Source organism: Onychostoma macrolepis, chromosome 10 (genome assembly GCF_012432095.1).
Source record: "Onychostoma macrolepis isolate SWU-2019 chromosome 10, ASM1243209v1, whole genome shotgun sequence".
In the NCBI taxonomy this organism is placed as follows: Eukaryota; Metazoa; Chordata; class Actinopteri; order Cypriniformes; family Cyprinidae; genus Onychostoma; species Onychostoma macrolepis.
Window position 1 is genome coordinate 23,390,538 of NC_081164.1, and position 16,904 is coordinate 23,407,441.

General features: G+C 34.0%; 2 protein-coding genes and 1 long non-coding RNA gene across 9 annotated transcripts; 2 read left to right on the forward strand and 1 right to left on the reverse strand.

Annotated features, from left to right (window-relative positions):
- The first annotated feature begins 1,600 nt into the window (after positions 1 to 1,600).
- Positions 1,601 to 7,771, forward strand: LOC131547754 (aryl hydrocarbon receptor-like). Of its 6 annotated transcripts, none has more exons than XM_058788382.1 (6): positions 1,601 to 1,819; positions 4,545 to 4,637; positions 5,609 to 5,749; positions 6,448 to 6,534; positions 6,615 to 6,720; positions 6,957 to 7,771. In XM_058788382.1, the coding sequence occupies exons 3-6, from the start codon at positions 5,747 to 5,749 to the stop codon at positions 7,046 to 7,048; spliced, it is 288 nt and encodes a 95-aa protein (XP_058644365.1). In that variant the 5' UTR covers positions 1,601 to 1,819; positions 4,545 to 4,637; positions 5,609 to 5,746; the 3' UTR covers positions 7,049 to 7,771. The 6 variants fall into 6 exon arrangements, 4 of the variants coding, with proteins under 4 accessions (XP_058644365.1, XP_058644366.1, XP_058644368.1 ...); XM_058788383.1 differs by having other exon boundaries at positions 4,548 to 4,637; XR_009272998.1 differs by lacking the exon at positions 6,448 to 6,534 and having other exon boundaries at positions 6,957 to 6,984.
- On the forward strand, positions 7,105 to 11,040 carry LOC131548272 (uncharacterized). The gene is made up of 3 exons (XM_058789447.1): positions 7,105 to 7,133; positions 8,258 to 8,376; positions 9,627 to 11,040. The coding sequence occupies exons 1-3, from the start codon at positions 7,119 to 7,121 to the stop codon at positions 10,159 to 10,161; spliced, it is 669 nt and encodes a 222-aa protein (XP_058645430.1). The 5' UTR covers positions 7,105 to 7,118; the 3' UTR covers positions 10,162 to 11,040.
- On the reverse strand, positions 10,589 to 11,705 carry LOC131547755 (uncharacterized). 2 transcript variants are annotated; one of them, XR_009273000.1, is made up of 3 exons: positions 11,543 to 11,705; positions 11,054 to 11,186; positions 10,589 to 10,679 (listed from the first exon to the last, which is right to left on the reverse strand). It is a non-coding gene; the product is annotated as an uncharacterized LOC131547755 (long non-coding RNA). The 2 variants fall into 2 exon arrangements; XR_009273001.1 differs by having other exon boundaries at positions 11,054 to 11,236.
- Positions 11,706 to 16,904: the final 5,199 nt, after the last annotated feature.

The following is a 16,904-nucleotide window of genomic DNA, read 5'->3' on the forward strand; positions in this document are numbered from 1 at the left end:
ATCCATAAGGTAAATCATAATAATAAAAATAAAATAAGCACATAATTATGTATTTCTGTGTACTTTAAATCTCGCAGGGGTTGACATTCAGTGTGGTGAAGTAGCTACTTTAAACCCTTGTACAAAAATGCGTTATAGTTAGTGCAAACACTTGAAATAAACAAAGGCAGTTGTGACCTCACAAAAATGTAAAATATGTTACTAATAAATCAGGTTCAGCGGGTGAAGTTAAACATAACATTGGCCTGTTTTGTGACACCTCGTTACACACAATAATATACAGTAATATGTTAAGTAATGAGATACATCCCTGAAAGCGTCCCTGAATATTAACTAGCCAGAGGTAAAAATGAAAGAAATTTATGTTTACATTCATATCAGTCACATAACTGAGATTTTGGGCCGACGGAATTCACGATTTCTCTATAGTGTAAAGTATTCTGTACTAGAAATAGAACTGGCATTGTTTACTAAACTCAGATGACCTAGATAACTGAGCATTTTCACTTCTCAAATGCCTCAAATACCATAGGTTCAGTCTTAACCAATCAGCAAAGAGCGCATTAAACACATTACATTTTAGAAGTGTATAAAAATCCCCAAACAAAGAACTACAGTATATACAAGCAATCTGAACACTAAGCAATTTAGGAAATGAATCATCAAAGGATATGTTGTTACATACCATAGATTTCCTGCAATGTTGAAATGATTTGGTCTCATCAGTGTCTAATGCCTCAGAACGATAACAGTATCAGTTTAAACTGGTTTAGTGATAAACTCAAACTCACAGAAATAATCAGTTTCCTAGACTTATGACAAGCATCATTTTTCTAGGGTAAACACATATATTGCATCACTCCATATATTGTTATGTAACATTTTATGAAGTTTTGTATTGCATTTGTATTGCATATTAAAGGGATAGTTTAATATGATAGTCAATGGCTGCCGTCAACTGTTTGGTAACCAACCTTCTTTAAAATATCATCTTTTGTGCTCAGAAATTCATACAGGTTTAAAACAACTTCATACGATGACAGATTTTCATTTTTGATTTCATTGCATCACTCCATATATTGTTATGTAACATTTTATGAAGTTTTGTATTGCATATTAAAGGGATAGTTCACCCAAAAATGAAAATCTGTCATCGTTTGAAGTTGTTTTAAACCTGTATGAATTTCTGAGCACAAAAGATGATATTTTAAAGAAGGTTGGTTACCAAACAGTTGACGGCAGCCATTGAACCCCCAATACTATGGAAGTCAGTGGTTTAGTTACCAACATTGTTCAAAATATCTTCTTTTGTGCTCAACAGAATAAAGAAACTCCTACAGTTTGGCAACAACTTGAAGATTAATTATCCTTTTAAAGTCCTGAATTTATTCTGTGTTCTGAGTGGTTGCCAAGACATTGTTATGCGGTTGCTAAGGTGTGCTGAGTGGATTTTCTTGCTCAGACCTTTGACCCAGAGTATGAGCAACAGTAATTGATGTAGCCTAGTTTATTCCTGACCTGTCTCATTATGTCCACTAGAGCGCTCCAAACACTAGCTTTTCTATTTTTCTATTTATTTGCATTATCATACTGAGTCTGGCATCTGGACACTGGAGAACATTTGAGTTCAGGAGGATCTGGAGCTACTGCGTATATGGGATTTTGTGAAAGAGAGAATCTGATCATGCATTGATGTGTCTAAAATAGCAGTTCTTCATCAGGATTGACAATTAACAGTATTACTACGAAATTATAACTGAATGAGACATCATGCTGAGGAATGTACGCAGCGAGGAAGAGGAAAAGACCAGCTCACAAGGTAAAAAGTTTGTTTAAAAGAGTTCATTATTAGGCTACTGTCTTTTTTAGTGTTACGATTTTATATATGTATATTAAAAATCTAAATGTTAAGACATAAGTGAAAGATGTTTTGTGTATGTTTAGTTTTGCGCATGAACCTCACACGCGAGATTCAGAGAAGAAGGGAGATGGTCCTCACTGCGGAACACAAGATCCAGGGGGGGTCGTATCCATATCCCTAAACCCACCCATCTCCACCCCCTAGATTTTCATCCAGCCTCGCCCCCTGGATCTTGTGTTCTGCAGTGAGGGGCGACTGGAAGAAGGGGGGAGAGTGGGAGGGGCTATATTTACAACACACACACACACACACACACACACACACACAGGTTTGTTTTTGTGAATTCTGGGGACATTCCATAGGCGTAATGGTTTTTATACTGTACAAACCAAATTTTTGTATCGCCCTACACCTAAACCTACCCCTTACAGGAAACTTTGTGCATTTTTACTTTCTCAAAAAAACTCATTCTGTATGATTTATAAGACTTTTGAAATATGGGACATGGGGAAATGTCCTCATAAGTCTCCTTCTCCTTGCAATACCTGTCATTATACAAATTTGTGTCCTCATATGTCACAAAAGCACGCGCGCACACACACACACACATGGTGTCCTCTGTCTTTTTTTACATAAATTGGAAACATTCACTCATTTTGCTCTGTTACTATTTAAAACACTTTATTAATTATTGCAAAGTCGTCCAAATTATTTTGTGATTAAAAGATATCAAAGTCGAAACAATCGTGCATGACATTCTGTGTTGTGGAAATAGGCTACAAATGGTTGGTCCATTGCACAGAAAGACTGGAATTGTGACATTTTAACTATTAATTAAAGATGAAATTAAGCAAGTCTTTTAATGTGCATTTGAAGTGACTACTTTATCACTGCTTTCTGAGAGATTATGAAATAATTATTTCTACAATAGTCATTTATATAGATCAGTAGTTTGGAAGCATTTTTATAGCGCTTCATGCATCTATCATTTCTATCTATTTTTCTTAACCTTTTTCATATGATTAATATATTTTGCAATATACTGCAAGACTTAGCACAACACTCCCCCCCCCCCCCCAAAAAACCCTGCTCTGTGTTTAACCAAACACTGAATGTATATAGTGCATTAACAATTCATTAGCTAAGAACCAGTGCTAACCCTCTTGCAACTGTTGTGATGGTAGAAACCAGCCTTTTCGAAACTTTAAATCAAAATGTTTGGCAAAATGATTCACTGTTTTGAGGCGCTCGAGACACCTCACGCTGGTGACGTGCTGCTGGTCATAACTGCAATGCAACAAAACCTCAGGCCAAACCTGCATAAAAAACACACACCAAGATTGCAAAGGTTTATGGAAAATTTAATCAATGAATGCAGTTACAAATCATCATACCATTAAAAAAAACATTAAATAGGAAGTGTCTGTATAATATGTGTTCGGCTTGTTTTGTTTATTTCATGGAGGGCTCGGCTAAATAGTCCTATTAAACTACTTGTTATTTTTAACTATGAGCAAACTCAGTGTGTTCAGACCCAGATTCAAGATCAAAAACTACATCACAGGTGAGTTTCAGAGAGATACAGGGATATCTGCCATCATGTCATGAAGGTCTGTATATTCAGGGGAATATGTGAGTCATGGAGGTCCCTGCATTATAAATGAAACTGTGTACAAATGAGTCTTTGGAGCAGGTGGCAGGTGCTGATTTTGTTCAAAGCTAACAGGTAATCAAACTGACAGCATCATTTGCAGCTGCATTCATGCAGTATGACTTCTATGACGAAACAATCCTTTCATTACCTTCTGCACTGCCATCAGAGACCCTCTCGACGTCAATGTAAAAAGTATTTTTTCGGACACGAATGGATCATATTCCACTTTTCAGAAAGAAAATAAAGACTGTTATTAGGACCATTACAATTTTATTTTTGGATGGAACATTATTTTCACGACACACAAGCACATTTATATCGCAAATTCTTAGTAAGCTACTGTGAAATGAAAACTTACTATTTATTTATTTATTTATTATTTATTACTTACTTATTATTTAAACTAGAAATAAAATAAAAATATTAATGGCCCTGATAAGAAATATTTTCTATGAAATATTAAATATAGATTATTTTTAACAATCATTAATAATAACAATAATTATTATTATTTTTATTATTATCAGCAGTATTAATATAATTGTGGTACATTAATATATAGGAATACATTTAATGAGTAATACCTTTTAATAACTAATAGTTTAATAATTGAATAACTGTCCTTTTATATGAATGGGCTTTCTTATGTGAAATATAATTTTGATTTGGGCATGAAATATTAGCTGAGTTTTCATCCCAGTGCAGATGGGAAACCTGTCAAGCAGGTTATAATGTTCTGCTCCGGTTTTTCCTCTCAGTTTGCTCATCTCACTGCCAATAAGTTGAACAGCTGTTGTTTCTCTGTATAAAGCAGTTGTTCCTGTCTATCTGTGCCATTATCACATGTTCATAACTGGATTTATATGTAATATTTTTCAACTGTTTTCTGAAATGTAATGTTACACTCTGGGTTTTGCATAAAACTGAAAAGCAAAGTTTTAGCCAAGCAGGTCACTCATTAATGTGCTGCCTTTGCCCTCTGTAATGTTTTTTTTCTTTTTTTTTTCTGGTTTGGCCTTATGTTTTTAGCAGGACATCCGACACCCAGAGCAAGAGATATGCACTTTCTGTTTCTCTCAAAATCTATAGACTACTAAAGGATATCCATCAACATTCAAAAATGTGAGTATTGTAATTTTACTGTTTTTCTGTAAAATAAATAAAAAGTAAGATAATAATAATTATAGTAATTATTACAACAGCTGTATTAATATATTTATCATAACATTCACACATAGTGTTCAATTTGAGATCTGCAATATTTTCTAATGTTTAAAAAGAATCTCTTCTGCTCAGCAAGGCTGCATTTATTTGTACAGTAAAAAATACAAAAACAGTAATATTGTGAAATAACTGTTTTGTATGTGAATATATAACAAAATGTAATTGATTGCTGTGATCAAACTGAATTTTCAGCATCATTACTCCAGTCTTCAATGTCACATGATCTTTCAGAAATCATAATATGCTGATTTGCTGCTCAAAGTGTCCAGTTTTCCTGCTTTTTTGTCTTTAGTCAATCACATGCCTGATTCAAGGAGGGGGTCTCAAAAATGGCCAATTTTTTATTTTTATTTTATTTTACTAACTTATTAATTTTAAGTTAAATTGTGCTTTGTTGGTATAATGTCTGCTAGAATGTTAAAAGATGTTCATTGTTAACTGAATTTTTTAAATTATCGTTTTTAGGCTATTTAATTTATGCAACGGTGAAAAAAATTGGCCCAGTGTTTCATTTTGTTCGGTTTTGGCTTCAGCCAAGAATTTTTATTTCGGTGCATCCCTAAACCATGTAATACAAGAATGGTTGTAAAATGAATAGTTAAACAGCTAAATAAAAGAGCACTTGGTTATTTTATTGTACTCATCGTGATTTTCTTCTTTTTAGCACTCTGGCACCCCAAAATGCCTTAAAACATAAGGTTTAAGTTCAGGATCAAGATTTCAAGTGAATTAGGCCATAAATATTTCTTATGGGCGATGATTTTGCATTATTTATGTTAAAAATATATGCTTTTCTCATTATGAAAATGGCATTATTTAGTCGTTGGAGTAAGAACTGCCATCCTTAAACTTTTCACCCTGGCTGGCAGTTGAATAAAAACAACAGAATAAAGGAGAGAGAGGCTGGAAGTCATCAGACGGGGGTCCGGATGATTAGTCCAGTCAATAGACTCTGAAGGAGAAGACCAGGATGTGAAGCGGTGTGGAGACGTGCCAGCAGGGGATTAATGGTAATAATACCAATTTCAGTATAAAATATCCAAACTGTAACGCCCAAAAATTACACTTAGCACTTTGATGTGAAGACGAACATGTGACGCAATGATTTGACCTGAATCATCATTTTCTTTTGCTAAAAATGAAAGTGAAAAACTGCTTTTTAATTTCTCATTGAGTGTCCAGTTTATCTAATTTAATTTATTTACAGCAATTAGCAACCAGTGTTATTTTAGTATCACTGAGATACTATTATAGTTTTTATTCATATTTTATTATAGTTCAGTTAATGTTCATTAATTCTGATGTTTTTAATTTCAGTTTTAGTTAACTATTAGCAACCTTGGAACAATAATATTTTCCCCTGGGAGGTTATTTAGAAAATTAATATTTCTTTATTGGCATTTAGTGTTTTCTTTCCATTACTCTCATTCCACAAAAAAAAAAAAAAAAAAAGGTTCTTCTATGGCATCGCTGCAAAAAAAAAAAACCAAAAAACAAAACAAGCTGAAATACATTTAGGAGGAATTCAGGATCTGAGTTTTTCTGTAATGTCAGTGAGATAACAACTTCACTATCCGGCAGCAGCGTCTCTGAAGGGGATCTGCTGCTTCAAATGCAAATGGAAGGCAAATGACAGAATGACTTTTGAATGAAATGTGGCCTGCCGGCACTGTGTGATGACAGGTCTGCGTCTCTGCGTTCACTGCAGGCCCTGAATGGTTTTGTCCTGGTCGTGTCCACAGATGCCTCTATCTTCTACGCCTCGGCCACCATTCACTACCTCGGTTTCCATCAAGTGAACACTTAAGCTGTTAAAAATAATCGATCTTAATGTAGCTCAGACCCAGCTAACCAATGCAAACGTTCTCCTCACAGTCTGACGTGGTTCATCAGAGCGTGTTTGATCTGATCCACGTCGAGGACCGTGTCAGCTTCAGATGCCAGTTGCACTTTGCCCTCGACCCCGAGTCCAGCACAGATGGTTGGTGTCAGTATGTACTGAATGACCTTCATTGCAATTACACATAGTGTTTGTCAGTTTAAAGGAATGCCCTAAAATTCAAAAATGTAAAAAAAATAAATAAATAAAAATCTGGCATACCATTAATGTTCACTGAGGCAGCTACGGAACCTGCTATTAACAGCAGAATGAACCTGAACTGTGTCCCTGGTGGATGATATAAATGTGATTTATGTAAATGTCTTGTTTAATTGCAGAACCAGCAGACAGTGAGAGGATTCCTCGTCCTTCCTGGAGAGGAGCTTCTGCTGTCGTCTCCGCACAGAACCACACAAAGGGCCTTAACTGAATCGAAGTTCAGTCATAAAAATGGAATTTACTGTATAATGTGGAATGTCATGGAATTTGGAAAGTTTTGGATGAATGGATCAAATGTAACAGTAAACCTCTGTTGTGCGGCACTTAGTTTGCCAAAAAATAGAAGGAACTGTTGTTGTTTTCATTTGATTACATGTTAAAAGATTACTCAAATTGTTCATATTTTATGACTTACCACTGTTTTTGATAATAAATCTGTATTAAATGAAACAGACAACACAGTATTTAATAAAATATTTCATAGGGCCCTATTATTGTGACGAAAAAACTTTAATAAATTATAAAAGTTTTATTAATTAAATTTATTAGATATGCTTTTTGCTTAATAAAATTAAAAATGGATTGAAACGTTTAAACATAATCCATAATAAAACGGAATTTGGAGAAAATAAAATGTATTCATAGGGCCCTAAAAATTAATGTTAAATTAATGTACAGTATATAGAATTACATTAAAGTTAAATTAATTTTTTTGTTAAATTTAAAATTAAGTTAAACTCTAATTGTTGTTAAATTGTATGCATTTCATGATTTCAGTTAATTAGACATGCTTTTGATTACAAAAATTTAATTTCATCATTAAAATGGAATCTAAAAAAAAAATCAATAAATGCATAGAAAAATAACCCCACATACACAATCCAAGAAAAGTAAAATGGAATAAATGGAATTTGAGAAAAAAAAAAAAAAAAAACTAAATTTAGGAAAAAATTTAATGAATTTCATAAAGCCCTACAAATTTCATTTTTGCTACACAACTTTTGTTAACAGTTTAAGTTTCATGATTTCAATTAATTAGACATGCTTTTTGATTACTACATTTAAATTTGACCAGTAAAACATAATGCATAAACAACAACAACAAAATATTACAATGGGGAAAAAAAATAGAATTTGAGAAAAAATAAAACAGGATTGGGAAAAAATCAAATGAATTTGGGGGGAAAACAACAAACTTCACTGGGGCCTCATGCAAAAAGTCATTAGAAAAAAAATGGTTCACCTTTAATAAACACAGCTGTTCCTGTACACGCAGCCAGACGGCGGAAGCATGTTCACAGACAAGTCCAGACTACAGAAGGCGAAGCGTCACTCGCACACTGCGCAGTATGTAATGACTAGAGTACTCTGAACACTTGTACTTTGACGTTCTGAGATTTGTGTGTTTGTCTTAAAACAGGAGAGAGCGGAGAGGCTCTTGAGTAAGACGGGCGTTTGGGTCTGGGTCCAGGTCAGCGCTAGAATGGTGCTCAAGGCAGGCAAACCCGACTTCATCATCTGCCGTCAGAAGCCCTTGACGTGAGTGCTCTTCACTTCCTCTGACACTCGCAGCTGCTCACTTCCTGCTGGATTTCTCTAAATTCACTTTATTTTACATGACTGTTTTTGGCTAATTTAACAGTCAATTTTTCTTATAACATACCAGCTTTTTTATCAGTACTTCAGTACTTTATCAGTATTTCAGTTTTATTTATATCCTGTTAGTATTATTGATAATATTTTGAATTAGCTTTTGTTTTTATATTTTCAATGGATGTTTCATTTAAGTTTGAAATATTTTGTGGTGCTTTTGGTATTTTTATTAGTTATTAATAACATTTTAATGTTTAATTTGGGTTAAAATACTAAACCATAAAATATTTCTATATATAGCTTTCATTTATTTTTATTTCAGAGTTTTTTTTAGTTTTAGTAATGCCAGTACATATACTTATTTTATTTCAGTTTTATTTCAATTAATGAAAATGTTTTTTTTTTTTTAGTTAACAACTAGGTCTGAATAGGTCAAAATGTATTACAGACTATATCAGGGCTTATTTCTTTACATTAGTATTAAACATCAAACTTGAGTATTACAGTATTCAGCAGATTTTTATCTTTTTTTTATTCCTGATTTTACTTTTAGCATGTTAAATTTTGGACCTTTAGTATGAACATTGGTTTAAAAAACTGGCAAAAGTTGATATACTATATCATTAGCCCTCATATTCATTATTGGCCATAAGAAAAATAATTATCAGCATCAATACGGGCTATATTTCACCTCATAATTAAACAGAATCATTACCATAATGCAAAAAAACTCATTTTTGTAATGCAAAAAATACATATTGTTTATATAATATATTTGTATGCAATTTTGCACATATATTATTTACATAATAATAATAATGTTGTTGCACTTTTAATTCATGCTGATTTAAATAAAGTAATTTTAAAAAATATTACAGTAATAATCTAATAAGAATCATCATCATTGAGAATAATAAAGATTTGGTAAGAAAATGTCTTAATTTTTTAAAACAATATCACAGTGTAAAAAATCTTAATGGTCAGAAAATACATTAATTTGTCTTTTTGTTATTTATTTTCTTTTGATTTTCGGGTGAAATATGACTTGGACCATTTTCATGAGATTCCTCCAAACGTCAGTTTTGATATACGGATTCATTTAAGAGTTTTCCATTTTTTGCCCATCGTTTTATCATAGCAGCTTTATTAATGCTTTTATAAAACTTGCAATTTTTACTATTTCATTAAACCTGTAGAAATGAAGAAAGCGAGGAGTATCTCCGTCAAAGGCAACTGCAGCTTCCCTTCAACTTTGCGACTGGAGAGGCTCTCCTGTACGAAAGCTTCCCCTCTCTGATGATCCATCGTGACACCACTGGGCGGCATCAAAACTCTGTGTTGCCTGGCAACCTGATAATGAGATGCAAATATTCATCATCTCATTCACAGAAGCTCATTGACCTTTACAGACAAAAAGCACTAGAAAGAGAGTGTGTGAGTGACTCGCGGGACCTTTTTGCGCTCCGAAATCTTGCACATCCTCCAAACTCCTGTTCTGTTCCAGGCCATTTTTCCATCCCATTTCATCATAATCACTCTTCCTCTATAGAAAAGACTGGCATGGTGTTGTCAGATCCATCCAAAAACAATCATCTTTCTCTAAGTGTCCCTGGACTGCCGTTTTCCGTAAAACATCCAGCATGCGGTTCACCGAGGCGTCCTGCCGCCATTGCAACTCCAGCAGCACGCCGTCCCATTAACCCTGCAGAGATCCCGCTGTGTTCAGAATGACTGTATTACCCACAATGCACCTGTAACGTAGCACCCACAGGACATTGAGACACAAACAGAATTGTACAGCCCATATACAATAAATCACAGTCAGAATAGTCACATATCCCAGAATTCATCACTATCCAATAGCAGTTTCTCAGATTAGAGATGCACTTTGTCCTCTAATGAGCCTTTATTCGGATTGCACATCCCTGGATCTATGGATACGGACTGCAGCCGTGCCCCCTGTCCCGGGACATCAGGACTGAGCCATTATTGAACAGTATAAACACTCTGATCTGATTGAATCCAAATTAACAGTATGAATAAAATCGTCATTTTAGGAGCCAAGAATTGACTTGAACTGACATTTGAGGTGCAATATCACTCAAGGTGCATGATCCTGGGATGCTTTTTAAACACTACTGAAGAAGTTCACATGCCTGCTGGACATTTGATGATGCTTGTTCACTGTCTGCTTCAAAATGATTGAGAAATGTTTGTACATGTTGATCATCAAATTAGCATGTTTTGTTCTGTAAAGAAAGCCACATGTAAATCAGTGTTGTTATTGTTAATTAAAATGAATAGACAGCATTTTCTTTATTACAATAAAGCTGAAATTAAATAAAATATAAATATTAGATGAAAAGTTCAAAAACATTAGAAATGGTATGTAATAAAATTATAAAACTAAAATTACATTTAAAAAAATCTAAAAAAAAGATTTAAAATAAATTAATAAACATTAATAATATTAATTAATTAATAAATATAAATAGAATATAAATAATACAAAAATAACACTGACATCATTTCAATCATTTCAGCAGATCAAAAACGTTTTCATGAGCATATGTGTAGATTCAGCCTGTCCTGTGTATTTTGTAATGAAATAATTTTTTATGACCTGTAGAAACCATACAGCTGATGATTCTTGGCCCTTGCTGCAGATTTTCCTTTCTGAGCAGATTTGACTCCATGATACAATGTGATTTTCCATGTTCTGCTGCATTTGTCTCTCTGGAGTCCAGCGTCAGTCCCTGAGGATCACAGCAGATGCTTCTAGACATCTCTGTTTTGGCTCCTACATCTGTTTCATTAATCTTGCATTGTTTTATTGTTCTTCACTTTAGTGACAAATTGTGTTTGTTTACAGATATACATATAAAAAAAGAAATGTCATTCAGTACATCACATTTTCCTCCTTTCAACACCAACTTTTGCTAGTTTGCTTTGAGATAGATGCTGAACTAAAATGATTGATAATGATAGTTTGTGTAATAATTTGGTTAATTATGCCTGTCATTTGACATATTTGAAAATATCGATGCAGTGGTCTCTTAAAGGAATAGTTCACCCCAAAATGAAAATTTGCTGAAAATGTAGCCTACTCAACCTCAGTCAATCCAAAGATGCAGATGAGCTTGTTTCTTCATCAGAACAATGTTTGGAGAAATGTAGCATTACATCACTTGCTCAGCAATGGATCCTCTGCAGTGAATGGGTGCCGTCAGAATGAGAGTCCCAACAGCTGATAAAAACATCACAGTTATTCACAAGTAAAACACATGATGCCAGTCCATCAGTTAACATCTGGTGAAGGTGTTTCTAAGAAACAAATCCATCATTAAGAACTTTTAACTTAAATTACGAATCCATAATAACACTTAATTCCTCCAGTGAAAAAGTCCATCTCACATCAAATTCAACCTACATGTTTGTTTAGAACTGTTTTGGACTGTTTTTGGTTGGCAAACGATGATCTATGCATGTTTCTCTCCTGATTCAGACAAGACTACTTTTTCGACTGGAGAAAGCAAGATGATTTACTCTAGAACATCAAAATATATTTAAAAAATCACGTTAATGGATGCAATCAACATCATCCTGTTAACATACTTTACTTCATATATGCACGAAATGTACATATTACAATAAGCGTTGGAATGCTTTACATCACGTGTTTATGGTCTTTTAGCAGAACCTCCATCACAACAAACGAATCAGTGGCGAGTTTTCTGAGTTGACGCTCATATTCTCACACAAACGTTCGCTTAACCTCAGGAGACACTAAACGAGCAATATATACAGTTAAATACATTAAACTCTTGCATTTAAAAGAGCAGTTACTCCGTCGGCTGAATTGTCTGAATTGGCTGCGTTTCATTCATTTCAGGTCGGCTTTTGCTCAGGCTTGAATGAGGGATTATTTTGCAGAAATATAATATCAGAAGAGCCCAGTCTCACGCAAGAAACATAAAACTCCCTCCACTGCTGAGGTACAAATACTGTATGTTTCCATTACCTTCCCTTATCCTCCATTTATATTGTTGTTATACGGCACCTGTTGATGCTCAGAAAGTCTCATTGATCTCATTGCATGCTTAGTCGGCTATATCTGATTGAGATAACACCTGAAATAATCACATTTTCATTTTCACACAATCACTTATGGATCTGTTGATTTGTGTTTATTATTAGAGAGCGTGTTGCAGAGTGTTGCACACAGTTATATAAAATTCAATTCTGTGAATGTGAAATCCTGCTATTTAATTATTTAATTTAAGATTATTTAAATAATATTTTTTTGCGAGACAAAACAGGAAAACCAACCGATTGTCAGTTTTGAGATGTTATTTAATACAGCGGTCAATGGCACCGCTTAGTGGTGAAAATACGCGTTGCACATTATCATGCACAATGCAAATTAATCAAAATAGGTATGGTATTGAATACTAGCATGCTGTTTAAAAATTATATAAAAACTTTCAAATATAAGTCTAATGCGTTGCTGTTACTTGACCACACTATGCTGCATGTTTAATTCAGTGAGTGACTTATACAGTAATCTTTATTTGATGAAAAATATAGGTCTTGGTAGTCCAATAAAAATAGATAAATAAGAAGGTCTTGCATATGCAAGTACTTGTGACATTTGCATACTATGCACAGTATATATACAATATACTCCGTGAACAGTGCATATGTTGTGATCCTGTAGTGATCCACAGGTTGGTTTTTCGCAGTGGCTTTTAATCAAAGCATGTTGTGCTCCTCTCTGTAGGACGGTCAAGGACATTGTGTCGGGCTGAATGGATTTCCTCTGTGATAAAGGGCTGAATCTGCTTTGTCTGTGATGGAGATCAGGAGGTCAAAGCTGTACAGGAATGACCTCATCCAACAGGTTCAGATCACAAAACCCACCCACTTCCATTCGGATCAATCACACCACACTGCAGAGAAAAGAGAGAGTGATGGGACTGCATAGATAGATAGGTTTATTGCTAGGGTGTCACTAGTTGGTTACTGGGTGGTTGCGTTATGTGTTATTTAATGCTGTTTGGAAAGTTGTTGGATTAGTGATTTGTCACAAACATTATAAAATGCCAGTGTTGTTACTGTAAAAAAATACAATAAAAAAATTACAAAAAAGTTTTCGGTAATTGAAACAAAGCTGAAATAAGATCAAATATAAATGTGTGATTAAAAATGTAAACTTAAATTAAAATTAGAAATGTTACCCAGGCAGCTAACTGACATAAATTTAAGTTGAAGTATTAAACTTCAGAAAAATAAAACTGAAGTGAAATTAAAGCTATGTAGCAATATTAAAATGATAATATTAATAATACAAAAATGTGTGTATTAGTGTTGTGTTGTGTGTATTAGTAAAATGTGTGCATTAGTTTTTCTAAATAAATGCAAAACAGAAATTACTAAAACAGAATTAAAAATAAATTAAACAGTATAGAAAGATTTAAGAATAATGATGATGATGATGATGATGACAAAAGCACAATAAAATTACTAGTAACAAAAAAATGACATTTTTTTTAAATAGTTCTTTGCACAGCAAAATTACTAAAATTGAAATAAAGACAAATTAAAGCTATATAGAAATATTTCAAATAACAAAATGAAAAAAGCTGTAAAATTAAATAACAAAATTACTCAAATTAAAATGAAAACAAAATGAAAGCTAATTTAAAGTATTAATAAATACTGTAATATAAAAATCCTTAAATAACACTGTATGGTACAATATTCTTTGCAAAATTAAATAATAAATGCTAAATATCATTTAAAAATAATAAATAAAATACACAATATACTGCCATACCATTACACTAGTGTATTTAGGATTTTTGTATTGTATTGTATTGTACATCACGTGAGTGTGAGTGTGAGTGTGTGTGTGTGTGTGTGTGTGTGTGTGAGTGTGAGTGTGTGTGTGTGTGTGTGTGTGTGTGTGTGTGTGTGTGTGTGTGTGTGTGTGTGTGTGTGTGTGTGTGTGTGTGTGTGTGTGTGTGTGTGTGTGTGTGTGTGTGTGTGTGTGTGTGTGTGTGTGTGTGTGTGTGTGTGTGTGTGTGTGTGTGTGTGAGTGTGTGTGTACCTGACAGCCTGTCTGTTAGTGAGCTCACGTCCACTCATGTAGAATTTAGAGCAGCTTTCACATTCTGCATGACATTCTGTCCACCTGCATGTCCATACTGAAAAGGTTATTGGAAATAAGAGCTTGACTGAATTCACAGCGCACAACCTGTTCTCACGTTCTTTCTTGAGTTTGAGGATGTTTGCGTTTAAAGAAGCTGATACAGAAATGAAAAACTCACAACAGCGATGCAGGATGCATAAGTCAAATGCTTTATGTTTCCCAGATCCTAAAAACTGTTTTCAGTGGTGGAAATTCGTTTTGAAGACACAGATTAATTGTTCATGCCTATGAATTTGATTTAAAACCTGATATGTTTCCCCTTAAGGCGAGACAAAACAGGAAAATTAATTGATTGCTTCATCCACTGGTCAGTTTTGAGATGTTGAACCGTTTTGCTTCCATGTTCCTTGATGATTTAAATTATTATGAAATGTTCCCTGCTATCAGCTGAAAGGCCCCTCGGCCACTAGGGGCGCTATTTATCCATATAAAACACACTGAACTGGAGCATGTCTCTGTGAATGAGATATTTGAAGATTTCAGCAATAGTAGCCTACAAACAGTTGCTCATTATCTGGGTCTTTATATATATTATTATAAATCTGATTTATTTTAACTTACACTATTAGTAGCATTGTGTTAGTAAGTTTTGCACAAGCAAAAAAAAAAAAAGTCTGAATTTAAATCTAGTGGCTCATGCTAATATTTTTAATATGTTGTTGTCATGTTCCATTGCATGCTTTAGACACTTTGGACACCTTAACCATGTCAGGCATCAGGGAAAAGGACCACCGGTTTGTTTTTAACACAACAACAGATGGCTCAGTGTCAGCGCGTTCTCCTCCAGCCCCAACCTGAAAGGAAATATCGCAGAGAAATGCGCTCCAGATTGCCGGTTTGTCGGTCGCCAGTCGTCCCCTGGGTAAAATTGGGGAAATTCTGCATTTGTTTCAGAGCCAAGAAAGCACCAATTGTATGAAACCCAGACAGACAATGAACATTAAGTCAATAGTTTGTTTATTTGCGGTCGTCTTCATTTGGCTTTGTGCGAGCGGCGGATGTTGTTGCTACACAAATGAATTTTCCTCAAACAATTATATCTCAGTCACAGATGTTACTGATGAGACATCGCAATTTAGGCTTTTAGATAACAATTGCTGTTCTTCACGTCTTCTGGGGTCGTTTATTTTTAGTTTATTGCTTTTTTGTGAATAGAATTGAAATCCTCGGCCGTGTAAAAACTCATCTCCACCATCTTAAGCAGCACAGGACACGTTTTTCTTCTCTCTGATGTCTGATTGAAACGATAGTCCTTCATTAGAGAGTTAAGATCATTTATGGCACCATGTATTACTTTTGCGAAGTTTCTCGTCCCACATGAGATGTTGTTCTATCAGTGCAGGTTTATTGAAAAGATCCTCAGAGGTTTCGCTATTTCCCCCCTGTATTGTACAGAGACGATTCGTCTGTGTTAAACATTAATTGAATTTTGATTTTAGGCAATTATTCTTCATTTTTGTGGGTATTTGCATTAATCTAAAATATTAATGGGTTCATTTGGCTGAGCTGGAGAGAGTGTTTGGCCGCAGAGGACCCTTCCTAACTCTGACGCCCCTCGAGGCCTTTCTCCACTAATCTTATGGGTCTTTTAAAAAGAGAGAAAAAGAGCACGAATTATATGAAGTATGTTAAAGGAAGCACTGGAGCAGAGAAGGATCATGCTTGCAGATCTTACAGAAAACCCCATAGTACTATGATTTTTGCCCGTGGGAAATAAAATCAGGTTTATTTTGAGAGGCTTGTGGGTTAAAATCTAGATAAGATAAATTAATATTGGATTGGTCACTTTACACGTTGATTGTTCTTTAAAATATTTTACAGTGGCATTTACATGTATGTTTGGGGGTCAACATTTAAAAAAAAAAAAAGTATACTTTTATTGAGAAAAGGTGCATTAAAATGATCAAAAGTGACATTTATAATGATACAAAAAATTTCTATTTCAAATAAATGCTGTTCTTTTTAACTTTCTATTCATCAAAGAATAAAACAATCACAGTTTCCACAAAATATTAAATGCTTTCAACACTGAGAATAATCAGAAATGTTTCTTGAGCAGCAAATCAGCATATTAGAATGATTTCTGAAGGATCATGTGACACTGGAGTAATGATGCTAAAAATTCAGATTTGCATCACAGGAATAAATTACATTTTAAAATATTTTACGGTAGAAAACTCTTATTTTAAATTATAATAACATTTCAAAATATTACTGTTTTTACTGTATTTTTGATCAAATAAATGCAGCCTTGGTGAGCTTC

What these genes read in the sequence shown, in the direction of transcription:
- LOC131548272 (XM_058789447.1), top strand. An exon ending in TGCCGTCAGAAGCCCTTGAC is followed by an intron (nt 8,377 to 9,626) that starts GTGAGTGCTCTT and finishes TTAAACCTGTAG; the next exon opens with AAATGAAGAAAGCGAGGAGT.
- LOC131547754 (XM_058788386.1), top strand. Translation starts at nt 6,388, where the DNA reads ATGAAATGTGGCCTGCCGGCACTGTGTGATGACAGGTCTGCGTCTCTG. An exon ending in ACTACCTCGGTTTCCATCAA is followed by an intron (nt 6,535 to 6,614) that starts GTGAACACTTAA and finishes TTCTCCTCACAG; the next exon opens with TCTGACGTGGTTCATCAGAG. An exon ending in CCCCGAGTCCAGCACAGATG is followed by an intron (nt 6,721 to 6,956) that starts GTTGGTGTCAGT and finishes GTTTAATTGCAG; the next exon opens with AACCAGCAGACAGTGAGAGG.